This window comes from Sorex fumeus, unplaced genomic scaffold (genome assembly GCF_029834395.1).
Source record: "Sorex fumeus unplaced genomic scaffold, SorFum_2.1 ptg000063l, whole genome shotgun sequence".
NCBI lineage: Eukaryota > Metazoa > Chordata > Mammalia > Eulipotyphla > Soricidae > Sorex > Sorex fumeus.
In genome coordinates this window covers 4637238-4663482 of record NW_026606120.1, presented here as the reverse complement: position 1 = coordinate 4663482, position 26245 = coordinate 4637238, and the positions used below count along the sequence as shown (strand labels likewise).

The 26245-nt window shown below is 45.3% G+C and overlaps 1 protein-coding gene across 2 annotated transcripts in view; it reads right to left on the bottom strand.

The window, feature by feature from the left end:
• LOC130035468 (patr class I histocompatibility antigen, A-2 alpha chain-like) overlaps nt 1-8487 on the bottom strand; it is a 44617-nt gene extending 36130 nt beyond the window's left edge. The window contains exons 1-8 of one of the 2 annotated variants that reach the window (XR_008794237.1): nt 8386-8487; nt 7799-8068; nt 7262-7537; nt 6271-6546; nt 6057-6161; nt 5619-5651; nt 5439-5485; nt 4005-5280 (exon numbers count right to left, since the gene is read on the bottom strand). Coding sequence is in view for 1 of the 2 variants with exons in the window: in XM_056127192.1 (XP_055983167.1) it covers nt 6271-6546; nt 7262-7537; nt 7799-8068; nt 8386-8449 (886 nt within the window). In the remaining variant the exon portion in view is untranslated. Of the gene's footprint in view, nt 1-4004; nt 5281-5438; nt 5486-5618; nt 5652-6056; nt 6162-6270; nt 6547-7261; nt 7538-7798; nt 8069-8385 lie in introns of those variants that run through there. The other variant, XM_056127192.1, reaches the window with a different exon arrangement.
• Nucleotides 8488-26245: the final 17758 nt, after the last annotated feature.

Here is a 26245-nt window from a genome sequence, read left to right as displayed (position 1 = left end):
ATTTCCCTTCCCCATTAATTTAACATATTTTATCAGAAAACAAAGTGAATGACCAGAAGAATACTGCATGACTTATAGTTCCTGCCTTGCACAAGTATGAACATGAGTTCAAATCCCTCTGTCCTATAAGCGCCAAGGGAAATCCTGATCCTGGAAGTTTTGCTGTCTGTGATCCCCTGTGGCTCAAGTGACTTTTAGTCACACAGTCAAACGTAAGAACCACAAAAAGGGCTGCAATCCCTAGCATGCACTACAAGTAGATGTGTAAACATCGTGGCCTAGAAGTTTGACCTCTGGCAAGCATGTACAGTTAACCCCAGCAAGCACCACAACAATTACTTATCTGCCCCAACAGAGACTGTGAGCCCCTGTCACCAGGAGAATGTATGTAAGTACCACAGCTAAGAGAGTGGGCATCAAAACCAAGTATGTGAACATTGTGAGCTGATATGTGATCCCCAGGTAAACATCACAGCAAAAAATGTGCATCACCTGATCATCATATCAACAAAACCGAAAGGAAGTGTGGGAATGGTAAAAAGAATTTTTCTGGGGGTGCAGTGCCATTTCTGATACCCCAAAATCGCTGCTGTTCCTTTGATCAAAAAACTTGGCCCCAAGTTTCCTGAGAAATTAAACAGCCGAAAGTTAGGTATGTGGGAGTCACACACCCACAAACCACCTCTGGCTCAGCTATAGAAGCTCATTTATCAACCTTGTTTAAAAGCAGCAGTTAATCTTGAACCACGAAAGGCTAAACAGACCAGGTAGATCAGAGAGGGTGGATCAGCCTGGTTCCCACCCAAGCAGAGGCCCTGGCAGCGGCTTGCTCCCACAATCCAAAATAGCTGCCATTCTCCCTGCTGGATTCCAACATCTCGGACAGATCTCACCAAGATATAATCTGCTGAAAATTTGGGTATATGGGGTTTTGTGACTAAAATCTTCATACTGTCTTAGGGTCAGGATGAGTTACCTACCCCCACCTCCCTGTACTTCCAGAAGCCTCAGAAGCCTCAGCAGTCAAGTCCACATCCCAAAGCTACTACCCAGTTAAATAATCTACTCTAGCCTTACCCTCCTAATAAAAACACTATTCACCCTGAACAAACAGCCCTGAACAAGCATGATGACCTCTTAGTACCTGTATTGCAAACCATAATGCACAAAAGGAGAACGAAAAAGAAGGAAAGTGCCTGCCTTAGAGGCAGACTGGGGAAAGGGGGTTGGAGAGCACTGGGGATTGGGAGATGGTGGGAGAGAAATGGGAGCCTTTGCTGGTGGGAGGGAAATGCACACTGGTGGAGGGATGGGTGTTGGATCACTGTATGACTGAAACCCAATCATCAACAGTTTTGTAATGGTTTATCTCATGGATATTGTCACTGTCCTCCCGTTGTTCATCGATTTTCTTGAGCGGGCCCAGTAACATCTCCAGTGTGAGACTTTGTTGTTACTGTGTTTGGCATATTGAATACGTCACTGGGAGCTTGCCAGGCTTTGCCGTGCAGGCGAGATACTCTCGGTAGCTTGCCGGGCTCTCTGAGAGGGGCAGAGGAATCGAACTCGGGTCGGCCATGTTGGCTGCGTGCAAGGCAAACGCCCTACCTGCTGTACTATTGCTTCAGCCCCTCTCATGAATATTAATTTTTTTAATTTAAAAAAGAATTTTTCTAAGTACAGTAGATATTTTAATTTTAAAAAATAAAATACAGGGATGGACCCCGGCAGCAAGGTGGCCACCACCTCAGAACTTATAGGAAAGCCAAGTATGAGCCGGCAGCTTGTAATGATCTGGCTCTTTGCAGAAATCCAAAATCATTATATGACATTATATGATTCTCATAACAGCTATAGAAAACAAAGTATTTCACAATGCCTTTTCAGCAATTCTGATTGTTGGGGGGAAAATTCTAAACAATAATGGTGCATCTTTTGTCGAAATAATGAATGTAATCAATGTAGAGAAGGGTTAAATAGAAATCATCTGCCTCACAGTCATTGGGAGGGGTGGTGGAGTATATTGGGGTTCTTGGTGGTGAAAAATGAGTACTGGTGAAGGGAAAGGTGTTTGATCATTGTATGACCGAGACTTAAACCTGAAAGCTTTGTAACTTTTCCCACAGTGATTCAATAAATAAATACAAGAAGAAAAAGAAGAAAATATAGGGATGGAGAGATAGTGCAAGGGTAAGACACTTGCTTTGCACACGGTTAATCCTGGGTTAGTCCCCAGCACCACATATAGTTCCTTGAGCACCACTAAGAGTAGTGACTGAGCACAGAGCCTGAAATAAGCCCTGAGCATCACTATTACACTGTCACTGTCACTGTCCTCCTGTTGTTCATCGATTTGCTCAAGCGGACCCAGTAACATAGTGAGACTTGTTATTGTGTTTGGCATATCGAATACATCACGGGTAGCTTGCCAGATTTTGCCGTGAGGGCGAGATACTCTTGGAGAGTTTGCCAGGCTCTCCAAGAGGGGCAGAGGAATTGAACTCGGGTCAGCCATGTTGGCCGAAGGCAAGGCAAACGCCCTACCTGCTGTGCTATTGTTCCAGCCCAACTATGACACAAAATCTATAAATAGATCACTTGATCACTTGATACCCTGTTACTCATCCATTTGCTCGAGCAGGCGCCAGTAATGTCTCCATTCATCCCTGTTGCGTGCTAATGTAGCCCAGTGGCATCTGCTCGTTCTAGGAACATGAAGAGCCTCAAACAAATCATTCAGGGTCTTGACGCAGAAGTCCGACCATCTCGTAGGTGGGTGTCCACGCGATCTTTTGACATCCCATGGAATCTAGTCAGTAACGGCTCTAGTCCAGCAGTCATCTCTAAATCTCATTGCATGTCCAGTCCATCTGATTTTCGATGCCTTGGCAAATGAGACAGTGTCCCTGATTCTTGAGCGTTGATGGAGGTCGGAACTCTGGATTCTATCTCTAATTTGAGTGAAACGTGATACTCCAAGCATAACTCTTTCGATTCCTCTTTGAGAGACCAGAATAGCATTCTCATCCTGTTTTCGTAGGGCCCAGGTCTCTGAGGCATATGTTAATGCAGGAAGAACAGTGGAATCGAAGAGATGTGCTCAGAGCTTGAGGTTCTTTGTCCTCTTAGTTATTTTGTCGACACTCTTGAAGGCATTCCAAGCCACTCTCTTTCTTCTGCGTAACTCAGATGCCAGGTCATTCGTCATGTTGACTTCTCGACCTAGGTATATATAACTGTTGCATTTGAAGATGGTCGTTCTGTTGAGAGTAAATGGAACGTCAGGAACAGGACTGTTTCTCATGAACATTGTCTTTGTGAGATTCAGTTGTAATCCGACCTTTCCACACTCAAGGTCGAAGTCAGTCAGTATTTGTGCCTCTTGGCTGATCTTTGGTGTTATTAGTACGATGTCATCAGCAAAGTGAAGGTGGTGTAGTTGCCGACCATCTATCTTCACTCCCATTCCTTCCCAATCCAGTTGTCACATGATGTTCTCAAGGGTGGCACTGAAGACTTTTGGTGAAATGGTCTGCCAAACCCCTTTCTTGACATGGATGATCACTTCTTTGTAGAATGGTGAAATCCTGGTAGTGAATTCATAATACAGCTCATGGAGAATCCTGATGTACTGAGTTTGAACGCCCTGATTGGCTAGGGCTTTGATGATTGCTTCTGTCTCAACAGAATCAAAGGCCTTCTTTAAATCAATGAATGTTAGACAGAGCGGCACCTTGAACTCCTGAGGAACCTCAATGAGCTTGGTTATCGTGTGGATATGGTTGATCATGCTGAATCCTTTTCGGAATCTGCCTTGCTCGCATCTACAACTAGATAAATAAGATAAGTAAAAATTAAAAGAATGTTGTCAATCTAATATACAATATCACCATCCTTTGGTGACCAGGTCCCCTGGTGTGTTTGGGACCAATAGAGGTCCCCCCAGTTGGTGGATGAAAAAAACAGGTCACAGGCTGATGGCTGACAACATTTTTATTGAAATCAGAGAGGTTTCTAAAGGAAAAGCATAAGGGTTGGGGAACAGGGATTAACATGAGTTTGGTTGAACATAAACATAAACATGGATTTGATTAACATAAACAGATATAAAGCACTTGCTTTGGATCTGGAGCAATAGTACATGGGGTAGGCATTTGCCTTACACGTGGCCGACCTAGGTTCAATTCCCAGCATCCCATATGGTTCCCTCAGCACCGCCGGAGTAATTCCTGAGTGCAAAAGCCAGGAGTAACCCCTGTGCATCGCCAGGTGTTACCCAAAAAGCCAAAAAAAAAAAAGCACTTGCTTTAGGGGAAGTTCTTCTCGGCAATCCACCCATGTCGGCACTCCATCTCTGGAGCTCCAGCATTCTGGATTCTAGTCCCCAATAATACAATTCCAAATGGCAATAGTTAAAATAGGAATCAGTGAGGCACTTTAAAAATGTCTTATGAAATGTTTTATAAAATTTAAATTAAACATATAACATGTCTTATAAAATTAACATGTTTTATAATTTTTTAAAACAGATCATTCAGACTTTTTTCCCTCTAGAGAAGCCCATGTTCTCTCTTGCACATGTATCTCTCTCTTGTTCTCTTTTTCGCTCTTCACATTTCTCTTAAAGTAAATTTCTTTAAAAATATTTTGCTTCACTTTGAAAACACATTGTAGAGGCCTGGAAAGATAGTATCGTGGGGAAAGTGTTTGCCTTGCATGCAGCTGAAGCAGGTTTAATCCCTGGCATCCTATATGGACCCCTGAGCACCTCCAGGAGTTATTCTTGAACCAGGAGTAATCCCTGAGCATTACTGGGTGTGACCAAAAAGGACAAAAAAAAACTGACATACAAAGAACTACACATATTAAATAAGTTCCAATTTGATACATTTAAACATATAATACAAAGAATAAAAATGCTGGGAAGGATGACTGGGAGGGTGGAGGAAAGCAGACACCCTGGGGATGGGTGTGGTTTGAAATGATATAAGTACAAAAAGTATATTTAACAGCATTATAAATACCAGAACCTTAATAAAAAGGTAAAAATAATAAAATATATAAATAAAAATAAACATATGACACATATATGATACCATCACACAATAATGTGGGGTGATTGAGCATGTCTCCCCACCTCCTTACTGTATGCTAATGTAAGACACAGACACATTCAGACACCCTGACTCTTCAGGAAGAAATGTCAGGAGATCTTAAAGTCACAAAGCGAGGCTTGAAGAAATCTTGCACCACTCATTTGCCACAAGGAACTCTCTCACACTGTAGAAGAAAATAACCAAGAACAAATTTAGTCAGTTGCTATTAAGTGGTAATATTCTGATAACCTTCCATTCTCTGTCTAAAATCAAAGAACCCCCAAAATCCAGTCCTGTCCCCTTTATCCCCCTCCCTTTGTACTTCAGACTCCATGATCTCACCATTATGATCTATAACAGTCATAACAGAGTCCTGGCACTGCCACCTCCTGAGGTAGAAGAAACACATCTGGGTGAGAACCCACAGATGAGATTCAGGGAGAAACTCTGAGGAGAGAAGGCTCCATGGGCTCCAGTCTACACTGTCTCAAGTATCTCAGGGATCACCACATCCATACTTACTGGCACCCTAAATATAGTTCCATTTTTTCCCATCTGTGGAAAGAAAACATCACATGAGCTTCCAGCAGAAGGCACAGCCAGGCAGTTCTATTAGACTGGGACCATAGGAAATTTTGAGGACTGTGACCCAGGGCAGGATCAGGAAACACCCAAGGGGGAAGGATCTGTGGAAACTGCACAAACTGTCTTCTGGAAGATCAACCTCAAGGAAGACTGTTCCCTTTGACCTACAACTCTGGGGAATCTGTCATTAGCATGAAAAATTTAACCCTTTCCACACAAGTCTTTGGAAAAAGTTAACCCTTTCCACAGAGACTGGGGGAAGCCACATACATAGAGTGGTTCCTTGTATTGAAGCAAAAGATTGGGAATTTTCTACCTGCTGGAAACTCCCTAGTGGGGCAAAAGCACAGCACAAAAGCTCATCCCCTTCCCTACCTGAGGGCTTCTTCCTGCATCTCACAGCTACAGCAATCACAACTCCAAGGACAACCAGCCCAGCGATGGTTCCCACAAAGGGGGTGATCAGCTGAGAAGGGGACTCTGGGAGGGGAGAAAACGATTAAACCCCACAAGGCTCAGTCCCTACCTGATGAAGCTCCCCAGAAAGGCCACTGATCCCCCTGAGAACAGGCTCCGTCCCCCTCCTTACCCCATCTCAGGGTGACAGGCTCCGGCAGCCCCTGGTGCTGCACATGGCATGTGTATCTCTGCTCCTCTCCAGAAGGCACCACCACAGCTGCCCACTTCTGGAAGGTTCCATCCCCTGAAGGCCTGGTCTCCACCAGTTCTGTGTCGTGGATCAGGTCCTCCCCATCACGCTGCCAGGTCAAGGTGATCTCAGCAGGGTAGAATCCCCGGGCCCAGCACCTCAGGGTGACCTCATGGTGAGAGGTAGGGTGGCGGGTCACATGTGACTTTGGGGGAGCTGAAGAAAAGGTGAGAAAACTCAGGAACTTTGCATTATGTCCATTATACCACTGAAAATGGAAAGGACAATTGGAATTAGAGGAAGTACACAGTCCAGATTCTAGGATCTGGGAGAAGGTTCTATTCCTTGGAAAGTTCTAAAATATAACAAGACAGCCCAGGATAGGAAACTCCAGGTATTTGATTGGGCCAATAGGTACTTTTGGTCCTGATCTGGGTGGAGTGAGTGATTCCAGTGAAACTGGATATGGGGCAGTGAAAGAGAACTTCCAGGTTCAAAGAAATCTACTATATTTTTTCCTTTTGGGGTCACACCTGGCAATGCACAGGGGTTACTCCTGGCTCATGCACTCAGGAATTACTCCCGATGGTGCTTGGGGGACCATATGGAATGCTGGGAACCAAACACGGGTCAGCCGGTGCAAGGCAAAAGCCCTACCCACTGTGCTATCTCTCCAGTCCAAAGAAATCTACTATGAAGTTATTTCAGAGATCTTCCTCTCCATCTTGGAGGATCTGCATCCCTACACGCCCTGAGGAAGAATGGTTCCTCTGGGCAAGACATTTTGGTAAAGGCTATGAAAACCCAGGAGAGCTCAAGACAGGGGACATAGGGAAGAATTCCCGTGTCAATTCCATTTTTCTCCCCCTTTGCACGCAAAAGGGGTTTTGCACCAGCCCGGGAAGTCAGGAGGTCCCTTGGTCTCTGGTACCTGCGCGCTCCAGGGTCTCCTTGCCATTCTTCAGGTATCTGAGGAGCCACTCCACGCACTCCCCCTCCAGGTATACCCTGTAGTGGTCTGCAGCTCTGGCCTCCTCCCACTTGCGCCGGGTGATCTCCGCAGGATGGTCCGCCGCGGTCCAGGAGCGCAGGTCCTCGTTTAAGGAGATGTAATCTTCTCCATCATAGGCGAACTGCTCGTAGCCGCGGAGGAAGTGCCCATCGGGTCCCACGTCGCAGCCAGACAGCCACTGGAAGGTGTGAGACCCTGCCCCGCCCTCAGTGTCAGCCCCGCCCCCTGGATCTCGCAACCGCTCCCCAGCTCAGTGATGATTGGTCAGGACCCGTTTCCGCTTAAAGTGACAATCAAGTGTAAGTGAATCCCAGCGGGTTTTTCCCGGGTGTCCGGGCTGGAAGGTTCTCTCAAATTTCCGGATGAAACTCCGGCCCAGACACTCGAGGAGACCCCGGCTCGTCCAACGGGGATGCAGGGACTCGTGACTTGCACTCCGGGCCCAGGGTCACTTACCCGACTCGCTTTGGTTGTAGTAGCCAAGCGCAGTAACCAGATTCGAGCGGCAAGTCTGTGCATGTACTTTGGCAATATCCGTCTGCACTTCCCAGAACTGTGGCCCCTCCTGTCCTACCCACGGCGCCCGCGGTTCCACCCGCGGATTCGCCGAGTCACTGTCGAACCGCAGGAACAGCGTGTCGTCCACGTAGCCCACCGACACGTACCGCGCCTCTCCACGGCCGGGTCGCGACACCGCCGTGTGCAAATACCTCAGGGAGTGGGGACCTGGAGGGGGCGAGGGTGAGTGAGGGTGAAGCACCGAGACCCCGCCCGACCCTCCTCCCCAGGACGCGGACCCCAGTGCACGGGGGTGACTGGGACGCGCGCGAGATACTAGGGGGCTCGAGAGCGGGAAGGGGGAAGCGGAAGATCGAGAACTTAAGGATAAAGGAAGGTCAGGATCGGGGCGACCGTGGGAGAGCGGTGCTCTGCGTCCGCCTGGACGGAGCAGCATTCCCGAGGATCCTCTCGGCACCCTCTGAGTTTATCTCCCGGCCCCCACCCCCATCCCCACGGCCGTTCTTCTCTGACCCCGCACTCACCCTCGGAGATCGGGATCAAGGACAGCGCCCAGAAGAGCAGCGGGGCGAGCGACCCAGGACTCATGACCCTAAACTGGTCCAGGGGGGAAGACTACCAGGGTGGATGAACTGGCTAAAACGGGATCCTCGGGCGCTGATTGGTGTCTCCGGGGGCCAATGGGAGTGCGAACCGAGGTGGCGTAGCCTGTGTCCGGGAAGAATGCGCTCTACCGGGTTGAGAAGTGAAACTGCGCTGATGGGAAAGCCCCAACCGTCACTTGCCCTACATCACACACCCGCTTGAGATCCGAAGATCGAAACTCTCCCGGGATCGCGAACGTTGCCAGGAGTCCGCTCCTGACACTGTCGCTGTGTCTCTTCCCGAGTTCTGGCCCGGGGACTATCAGAAAACCGGGAGGAATCCCTGAGCGGGCGCAGCCGGTTTCTTCCCCTTCCCTTTCTGCATTCCCTCTACCTGAACCTGTGTTCTTCTCCTACTCCCCCCCCTCCCCCCGGATTCTTGGTTTTGGTTTTGTTTGGGGGACCACACCTGGCGGTTCTACGGAACAGCTACAGAACACTTCCGTGCTCGCTCTGTGCTCGTGCTTCTCCCTGTGCTTGCTCCCTGCGCTGCTGAGGGGATCGGGCGGTGCCTCAGCCAGAATCCACTCTCCTCCGGTACTCACGCTATCTCTCTGCACCTCCTTCTGCCACCCTCTTCTAGAGAAAAACTCACTCCTATGTAGTGAGTGGCCGTCAGGAAGTTGGTGAAGAAACAGTGACTTCCTCTGGGAAAAGTACAAGTGGAAACTCCCACAGAGGTGGGGTTTGTTATGTTTTATTTCGTCTTTGTTAACTATAATGGTAACATCCTCTTAAAATCCCGGAATAGGGCCCAGAGGGATAGTACAGCGGATAAAGTGTTTGCCTTGCAATCTCAATCCCCGGCATCTCATATGGTGCCCCAAGCAATGCCAGGAGGAGTTCTGAGTGCAGAGCTAGGAGTGACCCCTGAGCATTGCCAGGTATGACCCTAAAAGCCAAGAAAGAAAGAAAGAAAAAAAAATAAGAACAGAATATCAGGTGTCTTTTGTTTTTGTTTTTGGGCCACAGCCAGTGGTTCTTATGAGCTTATTCCTGTCTCTGTACTGAAGGAACCATGCGGTGCCAGGGGTTGAACCAGGTTGGCCAAAGCAGCTGCATGTAAGGCAAGCACCTCGCCTCCTGTACTATATCTCCAGTTCCCAGAACATTAGAAATTTTAACTGTAAACATACTGATTTCACTCTATGCCTGTGACTAGAACACTCTCACATGGTTGATTTAAAGACCAAGCTTTTGGGGCCACTGCAATGTCTTTTAAACAGTCAGCAACTAACTACCTTTCATTTGCAATTTTTCAGTTTGTACAGAAAATATGGTTTAAATCTTTATTTAAGACATTCGCCATTTTCTGGGGCCAGAGAGATAGTACAGCAGGTAGGGCACTTCTTGTTTTGCACGTGGCCAACCTGAGTTTGACCCAGTTTTAATATCTGGTACCCCAGTTGGTCCCCCAAGCCTGCCAGGAGTGATTCCTGAGTACAAAACCAGGAGTAACACCTGAGCACTGTTGGGTGTGAGAAAACAAAAACAAAAAAAAAACACAAAGATAAGTAAATAAAGCATTAATAATTTCAGTCCCATCTGCATATAATTGACTGCATGGTTTGGTGCACTTATTTGTCAAACTATGAATATATGTAGAGAATCATTTATGTATATAGAGATAATAGTCAAATATCCTGAGACTAGATGAAACTAAAGCATTCTAGTAAAGGGAGCTGGCAAAGGAGACTGAGAAGTGCTGCAGTAGAAAACTAGAACTGCACACAAAAGTTTTAATGAAGGAGGAAGGAACATAAATTATCTGATGCCAGCACTTTTTTTTTCTTTTTGGGTCACACCCAGCGATGCACAGGGGTTACTCCTGGCTCTGCTCAGGGGACCACATGGGATGCTGGGGATCGAACCCAGGTTGGCCGCATGCAAGGCAAACTCCCTACCTGCTGTGCTATCACTCTAGCCCCTGGTGCCAGCACTTCTGAGAACCACTGGCATCAGATAGCATCATAAAGGTATGCAGTAATTCCACACCTACATATATATCTTAGGAGAACTCATGCAAGGAACCATTTCTATCATGTCCATGATAGAAACAATGTAAAGGTTTGTAGAAAAGAATGAGATATCACTCAACATATTTCAATGATTTCTCTTTAGCAATGAAAATTAACCATTTGTATAAACATGGATTTATCTCACATACAACTTTAACTGAAAAAAAACCAGAAAAAAGATGAGTTTAGCAAGAAATAATTTGTACAAGCTCTTAAAACGTGCCAAGAGCATTGAAAATTTAGCAAAAATTCAAATGTATACCACCAAATTCAAGATAGATACACCACACCACAGGCAGTTCTTTGTGGGAACTGTCTGCATACATTTACTTGATAGGCTACAGATAGTACAAAGACATAAAAACATTACAATTTACAGCACTGTAATATATCTCCATCAAATTTTCTGATAGCACAGCGGGTAGGGCGTTCGCCTTACAAGCGGCCAACATGGCCGACCCGAGTTCGATTCCTCCGCCCCTCTCGGAGAGCCTGGCAAGCTACCGAGAGTATTCGATATGCCAGACACAGTAACAACAAAGTCTCCAATGGAGATGTTACTGGGCCCGCTCGAGCAAATCGACGATCAACGGGAGGGCCTTTTTTCTTCAGTTATAACTACTTTTTTATTTTTTAATGAATCACCATGGGGTACAGTTACAGACTTACAAACTTTCATGATTACATTTCAGTCATACAACGATCAAGTACCTATCCCTCCATCAGTGCCCATTCACCACCAATGTCCCTCCCGCCACCCTATAACTACTTTACAATAAAATATGATCAAAAGAACTGAAAATACTAAAGGGAAGAGTAGTATCAGTGTGAGAAGGCTGTGAGAGGCAAAGCAGTCTAACAATAGCCAGAATCTGGAAACAACCCAAATAACTGAAAACAGATGAGTGGATGGTATATCTATACAATGGAATACAATGCAGTCATTAGAAAAAAATTAGGCCATGAAATTTGTTTATATATGGATATATATGAAGAGAATTATGCTGAGTGAAATGAGTCAGAGGGAGAGAGACAGACATAGAATGATCACACTCACTTGTGGGATATTAAAAAAAAAAAGTAGTATGAGAATAATACTCAAAGACAATAGAAATGAGAACCAGGAAGACTGGTCCATGGTAAGAAGCTTACTACAGTGTGGGGAGGGGGAAGCATAGTTAGGACAGAGAAGTTATAACAATGATAGTTGGAAATTATCACTCTGGACAAGAACTGAGTGCTGAAAGAAAATAAAGTGATATTCATGATAACCCTTCAGTAACAGTATTGAAAACCACAGTGTCTAAAAGGAAAATGGGAAAAACAGGAAAAGGACAGAGAGAGACAGAAAAAAGAGAGAGAGAGAGAGAGAGAGAGAGAGACAGAGAGAGAGAGAGAGAAGTATCTGCCATAGAGGCAGACTACAGTGTGGGAGGGAAACTGGGGTAAGTATACTGGTAAAGAGATGGGTGTAGAGGAACATTGTATAACTGAAACTCAATCATGAACAAAGATGTAAATGTGCATCTCACAGTGATTCCATTTTTAAAGGGGGGGGAGGAAGTACAAATAGCCAAAAGGCATATGGAAAAATGCTCTGTATCACTAATCATCAGGAAAATGCAAATCAAAACAATGAGATACCACCTCATACCAGAGAGACTGGCACTCATTAAAAAAAAAAGTATGTAAGTGGGGGATGTGGGGGTAAAAGGGACCTTCATTCACTGATTGTGAGAATGTTGACTAATCAACCTTTTTGGATGTCAATATAATCATTTCTAAAAAAAATTAAAAAACCTAGCAATTGAGCATCCAGCAATCCCTCTCATTGGAATATACCCTGAGGGCCCAAAAGCACAATGCAGAAAAGACATCAGCACTCTTATGTACATTGCAGCACTATTCACAATAGCCAAAATCTGGAAACAACCCAAGCCTCCAAGATTAAAGTTAAAGTGACTGGATAGAAAAACTATGATACATATACACAGTGAAATACTACTCATTCATAAGAAAACATAGACAGAATCTCCTGACCCCGCTCCTGGCTGTCTTCATTGGGGCACTTCAGATAGGGGTGGATTGAGTTTCCCTCCCTGCCCCAAGCAGAACCCCAGCAGCAGAAAACCTCCAGAACCCAGCCACAGCCATGCTCAAGGCCACTCTCCACATGCTCAGACAAGCCTCACCCATGAAGGAACCGGCAGAAGAATCCAGGTATGTGGGACCCGTGGCTGAGATCTCCAAGCCTGCTCGAATCGGGACTAGGCCTACTCCACCCAGCTCCCCAGTTTTCCAGTAGCTTGGCAGTCACACACACAAACTGCCCCCGGCGCCATGTAATTTCATCACCAGTGAAGATTCAAAGACTATAAAATAAAGGTCCCGGAAGAGAGCAATGCAGCATTTCCTGGAGCACACGGCCGCATTAGCGGCCAAGCAACCTCTTACACTCCAGTCCACCAATGTACCTAAAGTAGCACTCATTTGTTTGGTTTTAATATACTTGCTTGTATTCTTTTACATATGGGCTTAAATGACTCCAGAATGAAATACAACCACCTCCACACACTTCCCTCTTGTTGTGGTGATAAGATGCTTATTATTAAGATGGGTATTTGAATATTATCTGTAATGAACTAGTGTGAGCTACTTAATGAAAATAAAATGTATAAAAAATCACAAAAAAAGAAAATATGAACTAATACAATTGTTGATATATAAATAAATCCGGAGAGTATCATGCTGAGTGAAATGAGTGAGAAGATGAGATGATCTCACTCACATGAGGAATATAAAGAAACACAGTTAAGAAATAACAAATGCCGAAGGTATGGTGCCGCCAGCAGGTCAATTTGTACCTGTGAGGCGAGTGCATCAGCAGCCTGATGGCACCGTCAGACTTTCAGATACCCCAAAATTGCTGCTGTGCCTTTGGCCAGACCCCAAAAACTTGGGGCAAAGTTTACCAAGAAAGTAAACGGCCAAAAGTTAGGTATGTGGGAGACACACCCACAAACCACCTCTGGCTCAGCTATAGAATTGGAGGCAAGGCCTCTCTGGTTCCTGATCGAACTGCTTAACGGCAATGATCCCAGAGACTCAGAGACAAATCTCGGCACCCAGCGGCTTTTGGCAGAGATGTGACCGGTCCCCGCAATGGGTTACCGGCACCAGCCCACCCCAGGGGGAAAGGGTGTTGTCCCTCTGCCTGCTCCTGCGTGGTGGCTTGGTGGCCGCCATCTTCCAGAGGACATTGGACTGTCAGGTTTGGGCCCACAGTGACGAGCCACGCAGGGCCTCATTGGATGGGGGTGGAGTCAACCCTTTCCTCCCTGCCCCAACGAGATCCTGAGTCACGAACCACGAACAGCCTCTCTGGCTTCTGATCAAGCTGCTTAACAGCCATGATCCCAGAGACTCAGAACCAAATATTGGAACCCAACGGCTTTTGGCAGAAATGCGTCCAGGCCCCGCAGTAGGTTACTGTCACCAGGCCACCCCAGGGATTAAAGGGTGCTGTCCCTCCGCCTACTCCCCTTGGCAGCTCAGTGGCTGCCATCCTCCAGAGGTCATTGGACAGTCAGGATTGGGCCCGCAGTGATGAGACATGTGGGGCCTCGTGGGATGGAGGTGGAGCCCGACCCTTTCCTCCCTGCCCCAGTGAGATCCTGAGTCACTGCCCATGAATGGCCTCTCTGGCTCCTGGTCAAGCTGCTTAATGGCCATGATCCAAAAGACTCAGAAACAAATCTTGGAACCCAGCAGGTTTTGGCAGAAATCCTTCCATATTTAATTGTTAAAATTTGGAATCCCAAAATCTCGTGGCCATTACTGCGGCCACACAACATCATATGTTATTCATAACCAACAATAGAAAACAAATTGTCTACTGTCGCCTTTTCAGCAGATCTGAGTGTTGGGGTAAAATCCCAAATAATAATGGTGGGTCTGGTGTCGAAATAATTGAATGTAATCAAAGTAGAGAGAGAGTAATGTGGAAATCATCTGCCACACAGGTAGGGGGAGGGTGTGGGATGGGGGTATACTGTGGTTTTAGGTGGTGGAGGATGAGCACTGGTGAAGGGATGGGTGTTTCATTGTATGACCGAGACTTAAACCCGAAAGCTTTGTAACTGCTCTCACGGTGATTCAGCAAATAAAATTATAAAAAAGGGGGGGGGGGGAAGTAAGGTGGAGTTCATGTCCAATTCAACAGCCTAACCAATGGCTGAATAAATAGCAATACTCCTACATTAAAAAAAAAAGAAAAGAAAAGAAAATAACAAATGCCCAAAACAATAGAAAGGAAGAGCAGAACTGGTCCTTAGTAGGAAGTTTGACAGTGGTGGGGAGGAAACGATTAGGAAAGAGACCGCTACAACAGTAATAGAGGGAAGTGGTCACCCTGGGCAGAGACTAGGTACTAAGAAGAAGGGAAGGAGATGTGCATGGTTTCCTGTCAACAGCAGTATTGTAAACCACAGTGCCTGAGGGGGAAGGGAGAAAAAAGAAAAAGAAAAAGTGTCTGCTATAGAGGCTGGCTGAGGCAGCCTGAGGAAAATGGGGAACATCGGTTGAGGGAAGTGGACATTGAGGGGATTGGCATTGGAACACTGTATATCTGAAATTCTATAATTCATGGTGATTCAATTAAAATGTTTTAAATAGAAATACATTATATTTAATCTACAAATAAAGTAAGTTATGTGGATTTGGTTTACCATGAGGTTTACCAAAATATTGAACATATTTTAAAATACTTAGTTTAATTAAATATTCAAATATTTTACACAAATTCTTTGAAAGACCTGAAAGCATCTGAAAAGCATGCAAATGTTTGAAGACTGTGTGTGGTAAATTCAGACCTTTTGCAAGTGTCACACTTGTTTGATGAAGAAAAACAAGGACATCTTTGCAGAGGAACTTGCGTGTGGCAATCGGTTTGTTTGGTACTACATCGCCACCTAGTGGTTAGTGCAGGGTAACAAACAAGTTGGAAGGAACAAGAAGGAACAAGACCTATCCATGGGCTGGAACAAACAATCTTTAGAATTCCCAGACACCACAGGATTTTGATGGCACCTTCTACTTTACACCTCTCTTCCCTCCTAACTTACCAGAAGCTTCCCAATCTTCTAATATTTCACAAGAGTAAGAACATAAACCTACGTTCTGTGCTTTCTGACTGACTTTGCTCACATAGCAGGCACTTTTCTGATTTCCCTTCGACTATAATCTCTCCACAAATCTCCCTTGGAGCACCATGGCCAGGCTCCTCTTGCAGCTCAGTTCCCCTCCTGAGAAAATTATATGTCTGGACCAGCTTTTATGACCAACCAACAGCATCTCTTTTTTTTTTTTTTTTTGCTTGTTCAGGAAGCCTCTATAGGATTTGAACTTGATCATATAAGCAGATTTTGCTGTTGTTCTATTGCTCTCCTCCTGGGGAGTGGGAGCAAGCAGGAGTTAGGGTGCAAGGACACTCTTGGGAGACGCAGCAAGGACAGGATACAAGCACTAGTCACTAGAGCCCAGGACCCTGGAAGGAAGCATCACCTCTGCCCTGGAGTCCACTGCTCTGAGATCTCAGCTGTGTAGGGTAGAAAGAGGATCTTGCTGTACCCAGAGAATCATGAGGACTAATGTCAAAAAAGTCAACAGCAAAATGCTTTTCATTATCTTCTTCCCTTCATCCTGAGTTTGTCTGCATTCAAAACATAGACTCAGTACAAAGTAATCCATGGGAGCTGTTTGTGACAATATATTTCAGCCAGAAGAATATACAACTCTAAGCTGCAAGTATTCAGTGCACACAATATGCCCTTCACTGATGACATGTAGCCTTTTCCTTTTTCAGTGTAAACCCAGGGCCTTACTTCTGTGTGCCAGACAAGCATATTCCTGGCTTATCCACTACCTACTTTTTGTAATTGGTTTGGCTTTGCGGGTGTTTTGAAGGGAAGAGATAGGGAAGGATGAACATCTTGCATTGTTTAGGGACCACTCCTGACTCTGTAGTCAGATGTCACCCTGGAAGTGTTGTGGGGGGCCAGACAGTATCAGAGATCAAATCTGGGGTTCCAGCATGTAAAACATGTGCTCCAGCTCTTTAAACTATCCCCACTGATGGATCATTTTATACATCCTATTTTGTATTGCAATATAACAGATCATCCTCCTGACCTCATTTACATAAAGGTATATGAGAACAATTTTACAAACACCAATAATGGCATACATAATTTATTGGTCATACAATAATACCCCTATGCCTTCATTTGTCTTTAGATTGGTTTTTCTTATAGAATGATCTCATAGGGCATAAATAAGAAAGTAAAAGGTAAAAGGTAAAGGCCCTCCCGTTGATCGTCGATTTGCTCGAGCGGGCCCAGTAACGTCTCCATTGGAGACTTTGTTGTTACTGTGTCTGGCATATCGAATACTCTCGGTAGCTTGCCGGGCTCTCCGAGAGGGGCAGAGGAATCGAACTCGGGTCGGCCATGTTGGCCGCGTATAAGGCAAACGCCCTACCGCTGTGCTATCGCTCCAGCCCAAATAAGAAAGTATAATAAATAATTAAAGGGCAGAGATATGTAATGGACATAACCCCAAGTCACTGTTTAGTGGGAGATAGGGATGAAAGAAAAGACGTAGGGCCAGAGAGATAGTACAATAGCTAAGTGTTTACCTTGAATGCAGTCAACCTGGGTTCCATCCCTGGCCTTCCAAGAACCACCAGGAATGATCCCTGAGAACAGAGCCAGGAGTAAGCCCTGAACACAGCCAGGTGTGGCCAAAACTTCCCCTGCATACACACACCCCAAACAGAAGCACAACAACAAGAAAAAGAAAAGAGAGAAGAGACACTGTGGTTTAGAAGGAGGAGGATAAGTGAGGAGAACGGGCAGTGAGAGGAGGAAGAGAAGGAAGAGAGACAGCTATGGGGATTGGTCTCCAAGATACAGAGATTTCTGTTCCTAGGGTTGCTGCAGCCAATAAAAATGTATCTAGCTGAGCTGTTAAACTAAGAACATTAAAAGAGCTTAACACAAAAGTCCTGTGAGGACTGGTGTGCTAATCTTACATGTTGTCCACAAGAACCCAGAACTAGTCCATATCCCCTCTAACACAGGGTCATGTTTTCCCTATCACGCTACCAGGTCACAGTGATATCTGAAGGCCAGGACCCAGCACCTCAGTGTGACCCCACAGACAGAGAAAAAGTTGTGGATCTTGTGTGTTTGGGGGCGTCAGGGTCTGAGAAGAAGGGTAAGAAAATTCCGGAACTTTACATATAGGGTGACTGAAGAGCTCATGTGTCCAGTCTGAGAATAGGAAGGAAAGGACAATTAAGGTGGAGGGAAGAGAAAATGCAGAATTGGGCTGGAAACAGGCCTCTGGGATTCTCTTACTGTTGGGAAATTCCTAGAATAAAAAAATTCCTAGAAATTCCTAGGGGGTATGGTGCCACCAGCAGGTCAATCTGTACCTGTGAGGCGAGTGCATCAGCAGCCTGATGGTGGTTTCAGACTCCCAGATACCCCAAAATTGCTGCAGTGCCTTTGGCCAGACTCCAAAAACTTGTTTACCAAGAAAGTAAACAGCCAAAAGTTAGGTATGTGGGAGACACACCCATGAACCACCTCCAGTTCAGCTATATAATTGGAGGCATGACCTCTCTGGTTCCTGATCAAGCTGCTTAATGGCCATGATCCCAGAGCCTCAGAAACAAATCTCGAAATCCAATGGCTTTAGGCAGAAATGCGTTCGGTTCCTGTAGTAGGTTACCTGTGCCGGGCCACCCCAGGTGGGAATAGGTTTCGTGCTTTGGCCTGTTCCTCCTGACAACCTGCTGGCTGTCATCCTCCAGAGGCCACTGGACAGTCAGGTTTGGGCCTGCAGTAACGAGACACGTGGGGCCTCACGGGATGGGCATGGAGCCGGCCCTTTCCTCCCCGTCCCAAAGAGACCCCGAGTCGCCGCCCATGAACAGCCTCTCTGGCTCCTGATCAAGCTGCTTAATGGCCATGATCCCAGAGACTCAGAAACAAATCTCGGAACCCAGTGGCTTTTGGCAGAAATGTGTCCGGACTTGCAGTAGGTTACTGTCGCCGGGCCACCCCAGGGGGAAAAGGGTGCTGTCCCTCTGCCTGCTCCTCCTAGGCGGCTCAGTGGCCGCCATCCTCCAGAAGCCATTGGGCAGTCAGGTTTAGGCCCTTAGTGACAAGACACATGGGGCCTCATGGGATGGGGGTGGAGCCGGCCCTTTCCTCCCCGTCCCAATGAGATCCCAAGTCGCCACCCATGAATGGCCTTTCTGGCTCCTGACCAAGCTGCTTAATGGTCATGATCCCAGAGACTTAGGAACAAATCTTGGAACCCAGCAGGTTTTGGCAGAAATCCCTCCATATTTAAGTATTAAAATTTCAAAATTTCAAAATTTCAAAATCTAGCGGCCACTACTGCAGCCACGTGACAATAATATGTTAATCATAACCAGCAATAGAAAACAAATTGTCTACTGTTGCCTTTTCAGCAGATCTGAGTGTTGGGGTAAAATCCCAAATAATAATTGTGGGTCTGGTGTCAAAATATTGAATGTAATCAAAGTAGAAGTAATGTGGAAATCATCTGCCCCACAGGAGGGTGTGGGATGGGGGCATACTGGGGGTTTTGGTGCTGGAGAACGTGCACTGGTGAAGGTATGAGTGTTTCATTGTATTACTGAGACTTAAACCCGAAGGCTTTGTAATTTCTCTCACAGTGATTCAATAAATAAAATTATAAAAAAATGAAAAAAAAATGAGATAGCTCAGAATAGAAATCAAGTTCTGAGAAAGAAAAAAAGGCCTGCTGATCCTGACCAGGGTGGAGGCATCAAACACATTGGATATGAAACCAAAACAGGCCTGAGAACGTCCCCCATATCACCAGGGCAGCTGCTCAGGCCCGAAAACAATGCTCATCAGTGTTTTTAGGGGCCCTGCCACCTTAGTCCCTGAAGGGGCTGGATCATCTGCCCTCTGGGCCAAACCCTCTCAGGGGCGGGATCTGAAGCCCTTGGTGGACCCAGTCTCCGTGCCCATGTGGCAGGACATGTTCAGTGTTAGATCCTGTTTTTTCCTCTCCCTGTATCAATCCCCGGCTTGGCTGAGGTCAGGACACCGGCAGGCCCTCCTACCTGCGTGCCCTCTGCAGGTACCTGAGCATCCTCTGTGCTCACTTCCGGTCAGGTAGTGTCCGGGGTAGTCTGCTGGTGCCACCTCTGAGAGATCTGAGCAGCAGACTCCGCTGTTGTCCAGGAGCACAGCTACCCATTAGGATGAGGTTATCAGCGACACACCACCATAGATAAAACTGCTGACACCCGCGGAAGGGACTCAGGTCGGATCCCACGCGGAGGTCACACATCCTCTGGAGTGCGTGAAGTCTGGCCCCGACCCTGCTCTCAGCCTGGCCACTTAGCTACCCACGGTGATACAAACCTAAGCGGAAATTGAAGCTGAGTCAAAGTCCTTACAGGGCTGGGAGGGTCCTGAAACCTTGTTTTGATGCTCAACTAAGATGCTGGAAGACCCTGGCCAGTACCTGCTGCTGGAGGTCATGCCCTGGACCCCGCAGTGCACATCGGCCTCTGTTCTAAATACCACTAGGTGTGTTCTGGTACACTGGGTAAATCTCTCTTCTGACGCTTCTCACCTCCAACTCACAATACTCAGGTTCTCCTGCTCCAGCCACAGTTCCCCCAGCTCCATCCACTCCCCAGGGCACAGCGGTCAAATCTCACAAACTGCCTGAAGTTCATGTAGACAAAAGAGATGACTCCGGGCTCCCCAGGGGGAAAATGCCGCATCAAAATACCTCCTGGAGGGTGTGACAGTCACAGAGAAATCATTCAATTAAAAAAGAACAACAGGGAGTCAGAGAGATAGTACATCAGGTAGGGCGTTTGCCTTGCACCCCATATGGTATCCTGAGATCCACCAGGAGTAATTCCTGAGTGCAGTCCTGAACACGGAGTTACCCCTAAATATGGCCAGGTGTGACCTGAAAATCAAAAACAAACAAACAAATAAGAACACCTGGCAGAGAGATAGCTCCGCGGGCCAAAACACATGTCCTACATGTGGGAGGCCTGGTTTCAAGCCCTGGAGCTGCCCTCAACCGGGAGTGACCCCCAAGCCCTGAGCACAATAGAGAATGTCCAAAAAATGAAGGACTAGAAAAACAGTACAGGGATTAAGGTGTTTGCTTGCCTTTCATATCGCTAGTAGCACGTATGGCTCCAGCAATAGTTGTGGGCCCTGAACAGCATGGAAAGTGTGGCCCAAAAACAAGTTTGGAAAAAAAAAAACAGAATTTTAATTGTTTTTCTTAGATGTTTCCATTTTAGTTTATTGCAAGTGTGAAAAAGATTGGCTAACGTGCCAGTTTTCTTACTCAACATTAGGCAAAAAGTATTTGCCCAATGAAACTGGGAAATTTTCTAGCTGAATTTTTCTAGCTGAAATCAGCTAGAAAAAAAATGTGAATGGCATAACTTAGTCTATAGTTTACATCATATAGAAACCTAGCTTAATATCATAACTGTTTTAGTGAGATGAAGGCAAAATGGTTAACTCTGGTCTAGGAATAAAGTTTTGGAAACACAAATTTTTCCAGAACTGACTATTCAGTTGACATCCCTGGCAAACTTTCACTGGCTTTAAGAACAAGATTTAGTTGAAGTGATTTAGACTTCACTATAATTATAAAAATGTCTTTTAATATATTCCTTTAAAGATTTTTTTTGTAGGAGTACTGCTATTTATTCAGCCACTGAATTGAATTGGGCATGAACTCCACCTTAATTTTTTTAATTATTTTTTATATTTATTTATTGAATCACTGTGGGAAAAGTTACAAAGCTTTCAGGTTTAAGTCTCGGTCATACAATGATCAAACACCCCTCTCTTCACAGTACTCATTTTCCACCACCAAGAACCCCAGTATACCCCCACTCCCACCCCTCCAAATGCCTGTGTGGCAGATGATTTCTACTTAATTCTTCTCTACATTGATTACATTCATTATTTCGACAAAAAATGCACCATTATTGTTTAGAATTTCCCCCCAAACAATCAGAATTGCTGAAAAGGCATTGTGAAATATTTTGTTTTCTATAGCTGGTTATGAGAATCATATAATGTCACGCGGCCACAATTTTGGATTTCTACAAAGAGTCAGATAATTACGAGATTGGTTTCTGTGTGTCTGGTATTATGGCCGTAAAGATTTTTTTAAAAGAAGCTCCAGGAATGAGCTCCAGGAGATTGGTTTCTGGGCTGAAAACTCTGAAGATTTCTCTCGTTTCAGAGAAGCACAGAAGCCGCCACAGCCAACCTCCTCTGACATATAAATGGCCCTAGTCACAGCTCCTTAAGCTTGCAGGCTGCATATGCTGCCACAAAACATTTCTTCCAGGGCTGGAGTGATAGCACAGTGGGTAGGGTGTTTGCCTTGCACACAGCCAACCCAAGTTCAACTCCCAGCATCCCATATGGTCCCCCCGAGCACCGCCAGGAGTGATTCCTGAGTGCAGAGCCAGGAGTAACCCCTGAATGGTTTTTGAGGATGTGACTCAAAAAAGCATAAAAAAAAATTCTTCTTTATTTCACAGCAGGAGCACAGCAAATTTGATGGGAAAGTTGCATAGAAGCCCACTAAACCTCCTGAGTAAACACAGGAAGCTCAACCAGCACCAGCCAGCTCAGTAATTCCTCAATGACTTAAGTAACACCATTGTGAGATATAACAATTATCACAAATTGACTTTTATTTATATGTTTTCTGATTCTTCCACTTGCCATTTATTCCACTTGCCATTTTTGTTGTAACAAGCAATATGAAGTAAATTTGTTTGTGCCTTCTAAGGAGGTAGGTATGGGGGTGAGGGGAAACTGGAGAGATTGATGGAGGGAAAATCACACAAGTCGTGAAACTGGTGTTGGAACATTGAGTGCCTAAATGTCTGAAACAACTTTATCAAGAAAAACATTTTATCATGGGGTTTAAATTTTTTTAAAAAATGAAAAAGAAAAAGAAAAACCTTTTAAATCTACAATTTTGTTTAAAGAATCTCTATTGTATTTTCCATTGATAATTCCTCTCACACTGGTATCACTTTATCATTATAGTTTAATGATATCATTAAACTCGTGTCATTATAGTTTTTAATGGCATTATGTTTATATATATCATTTTTAATAATATATGCTTAATAATATATATTATATATAATGATAACAACATAGCAATAGCACAGCGGATAATGTTTATATATAGTTTATAGTGGTATATGGTTTAAACTAGTATCATTATAGTTTAATTCACCTACAACAATATGCTTTTCAATTATTTTTTTTAAATCTTTTTATTGAATTTTATTCTGTGATACAGACCCTTACAAAGCTGTTCGTGATTAAGTTTCAGTCATACAGTGTTCCAATACCCATCCCTCCACCAGTGTACAATTCCCAGCACCAGTACCAGTGTCCCCAGTTTCCCTCCCATCACCCACCCTCCAGCCTGCCTCTATGGCAGGCACTTTTCTTCTCTCTCTCTCTCTCTCTCTCTCTCTCTCTCTCTTTATTTATTTTGCTTTTGGGGTCACACCCGGCATTGCACAGGGTTTATTCCTAGCTCATGCACTCAGGAATTACTCATGGTGGTTCTCGGGGGACCATATGGGATGCTGGGAATCGAACCCGGGTCAGCCGTGGGCAAGGCAAACTACCCGCTGTGCTATCGCTCCAGCTCCTTTCTCTCTCTCTTTAAATAAGATAGGAGTACTGCTGTTTGTTCAGCCATTGATTAAGCTGATTGAATGATTGAATTGGGCATGAACTCCACATTTTTTTTAATTATATCACAGTGAGACAGAGTTACAAAGCTTTTACATTTGAGATTCAGCCATACAATGATGGAACATCCCTCCATCAGTGCATATTTTCCACCACCCACATCCTAGTCCTCACCCTGACCTGTATGGCAGACTATTTCCCTTATACTCTCTAATTTTGGGCATTATGTTTTGCTCGAAATTTTCCACCACCATTCAAGCCTACCTGCCAGGGGCAGACGTTAGATAATTTATTTCCCATTGCTCATTTTGAATATCATGAGAACTCTCACGACTGCTATTATAAATGTAAATTTCTAGACTGTCAATGGTTGGGTTCCAGAGGCATCTCTGTATGGTACTAATCCATTTTGGGATTCAATTGGGAGTCTCTGGGCCAGGGCTATTTGTGCTCTAAGATGGCACCTCGGGGGCAAATTGTGGGCGTGACAACCAGTCTGCTGGATGGGCACAGCCTGGGTCCTCTGCCACCATGCAACCTGGAGATTTAGTCCTGGAACCCGCATACCTGGGCCTTGCTTGTGGAAGCTTTTAGTCACCAGGATTCCATCTGGAGTAGGCTGGGAAAGAGCATCTGCTCCACCTGGGGTGCCCTGGTGAAATTGGCTCAGTATGGGGCCCGGAGAGATCTTCGGCGCTGTGGTGTCTTCCGGGACTTGTTGCTGTGTCTCTGGGCCAGGGGTGATGGTGCATGGAGATGGTGCCTGGAGGCAAATTGTGGATGTGACAACCAGTCTGCTGGGCAGACGGGGACCTGGGGAGGGAAAGCCCGGGTCCTCTGCCACCTTGCAGCCTGGAGATTCAGTCCTGGAACCCGTATACCTGGGCCTTGCTTGTGGAAGCTCTTCTCTCTCTCTCTCTCTCTCTCTCTCTCTCTCTCTCTCTCTCTCTCTCTCTCTCTCTCTCTCCTCTCTCCCTCTGTCTCTGTCTCTTGTGCTTTGCCTTGCATGCGGCAGACCTGGGTTCAATTCCCAGCATCCCATTTGGTCCCCTGAGCACCATCAGGAGTAATTCCTAATTCCTGAGTGCATGAGCCAGGAGTAACCTCTGTGCATCGCCGGGTATGACCCAAAAAGAAAAATATCCTTCATAAGACAGAATTTACTTGTACATCAAATTGACATTATATTCCAGAAAATCTGTAGTTATGCCAATCAGCAAAAGATCGAATGACTTATTTGACCAGTGTTAGTGGGGGGGAGGGGGATACAACCTGGAAATACCATTCTATGTGTACTGGGGTTGGTTCTGACAGTGCTCAGGGGGTCCTGTAGTGTTGGGGATCAAACCCAGACCTTTCGAATGTAATAGATGTGCTCAGCCATAGAACTATCTCTCTGGCCCAGTCGGGGCTAGCTAATTTTTATAGCATCCCAGCCCCTTTCTCATCTGGTTCATAATAACTGGCTGTAATTTTGTTCTTATGGCTGACAACCCTGGCAACTTTGATATTTTCTTTCCTATTTAGCTTTTTCAATAATTAGAAATGGTTTATCAGCAGAAGTTGAAAAGTATCCATTTGAGGAGTTATGATTATAAGCTTGACTTATAAAAAACCTTGACTTATAAAAAACCTTCAGAGAAACTCAAGACTGAGGCTAGAACTTACATTTGGGGACTAAGATTCACAGTGTGGTGCTCCTAATGGCTTCCCGGGCTGTTTCTTATACTAGTGGTGGGTGCCCGGGTATTTATGTCATAACTTTGCAAGTTGGTACTTCTAGGTTGGTGAACACACAAAGGTGACAGTGGCTGGAAACGCCATACCCTATCTCACAGCCCTCACCATATTCATCTCTCCCATCGGCATGGTCTCCTGTATCCTTCAGCACAAACTTTCATGTGAAACTCATAAACATCAGTAAATGTTTCCCTGAGTTCTGTCAACCATTCTATCAAATTAATGCAACCCAATGAGGGGGCCTTTGGAACCTTTGATCTTTACCCTGTTGGCCAGAAGCCCAGGGCTCTGACTGGCCTCTGGAACATAGAAGAGATGGGGGAGGTTGGGGCCAGTCTTATGGGACTGAACTCTCACCTGCAAAATCTGATATTAGGTGGGGAAATTCCAGTACACAGTGTCAAGTTTAATTAAATAATAGGACACAGATGGTGAGGCAGAAAACTGTGGCAAAGGGAAATCCAGTCTTTATTCTGTTTTGTATGTTTAACTTTCTGTACATTGAACTCATACTGAACATTCTTTTGTGATTTAATATTCCATACCAGAGCATATCTGACTGGTATGAGAATGTCGTTCACTCACTTTTAACCATTAAGTGTTGCCTTTTGTGATTATACCACAATTTTGCTATTTTCCTATTGGCAAATATGAGATCATTCCAGTTCTGGGAGTGAACATTAGCACAAAACTGTATGATCAAGAGTAGGATCGCTGGATACTAGGGTATGTTCTTCAGCCATACAAGCTGATGATAATTTGACTTTTAAGTGCCAGTACCAACTTCATAATTTACCAGGAATATATAAGAGTTTGTGTTATTGAGGGTGGAAAGAGAGCACAGAGGATAGTGTGCTTGCCTCACATGTGACCATCATAGGTTCAATCCTCGGTATCCCATGTGTTCTCTCGCACACCGCCAGAAGTAATTCCTGAGTGCAGGGCCAGGAGTAAGCCCTGAGCACCACCAAGTGTGGCCCCAGAACAAAACAAAACAAAAAGAGAGCTCGTGTTCCTCGTGTGAGAGTTCTAAAAATTAAAAACTGAGCTGAAGAGGAGGAATTAAGAGCTGACAGTCGAGACCAGAGTGATAATACAGTGGGTAGGGCATTTGCCTTGCATGCAGCCGACCCA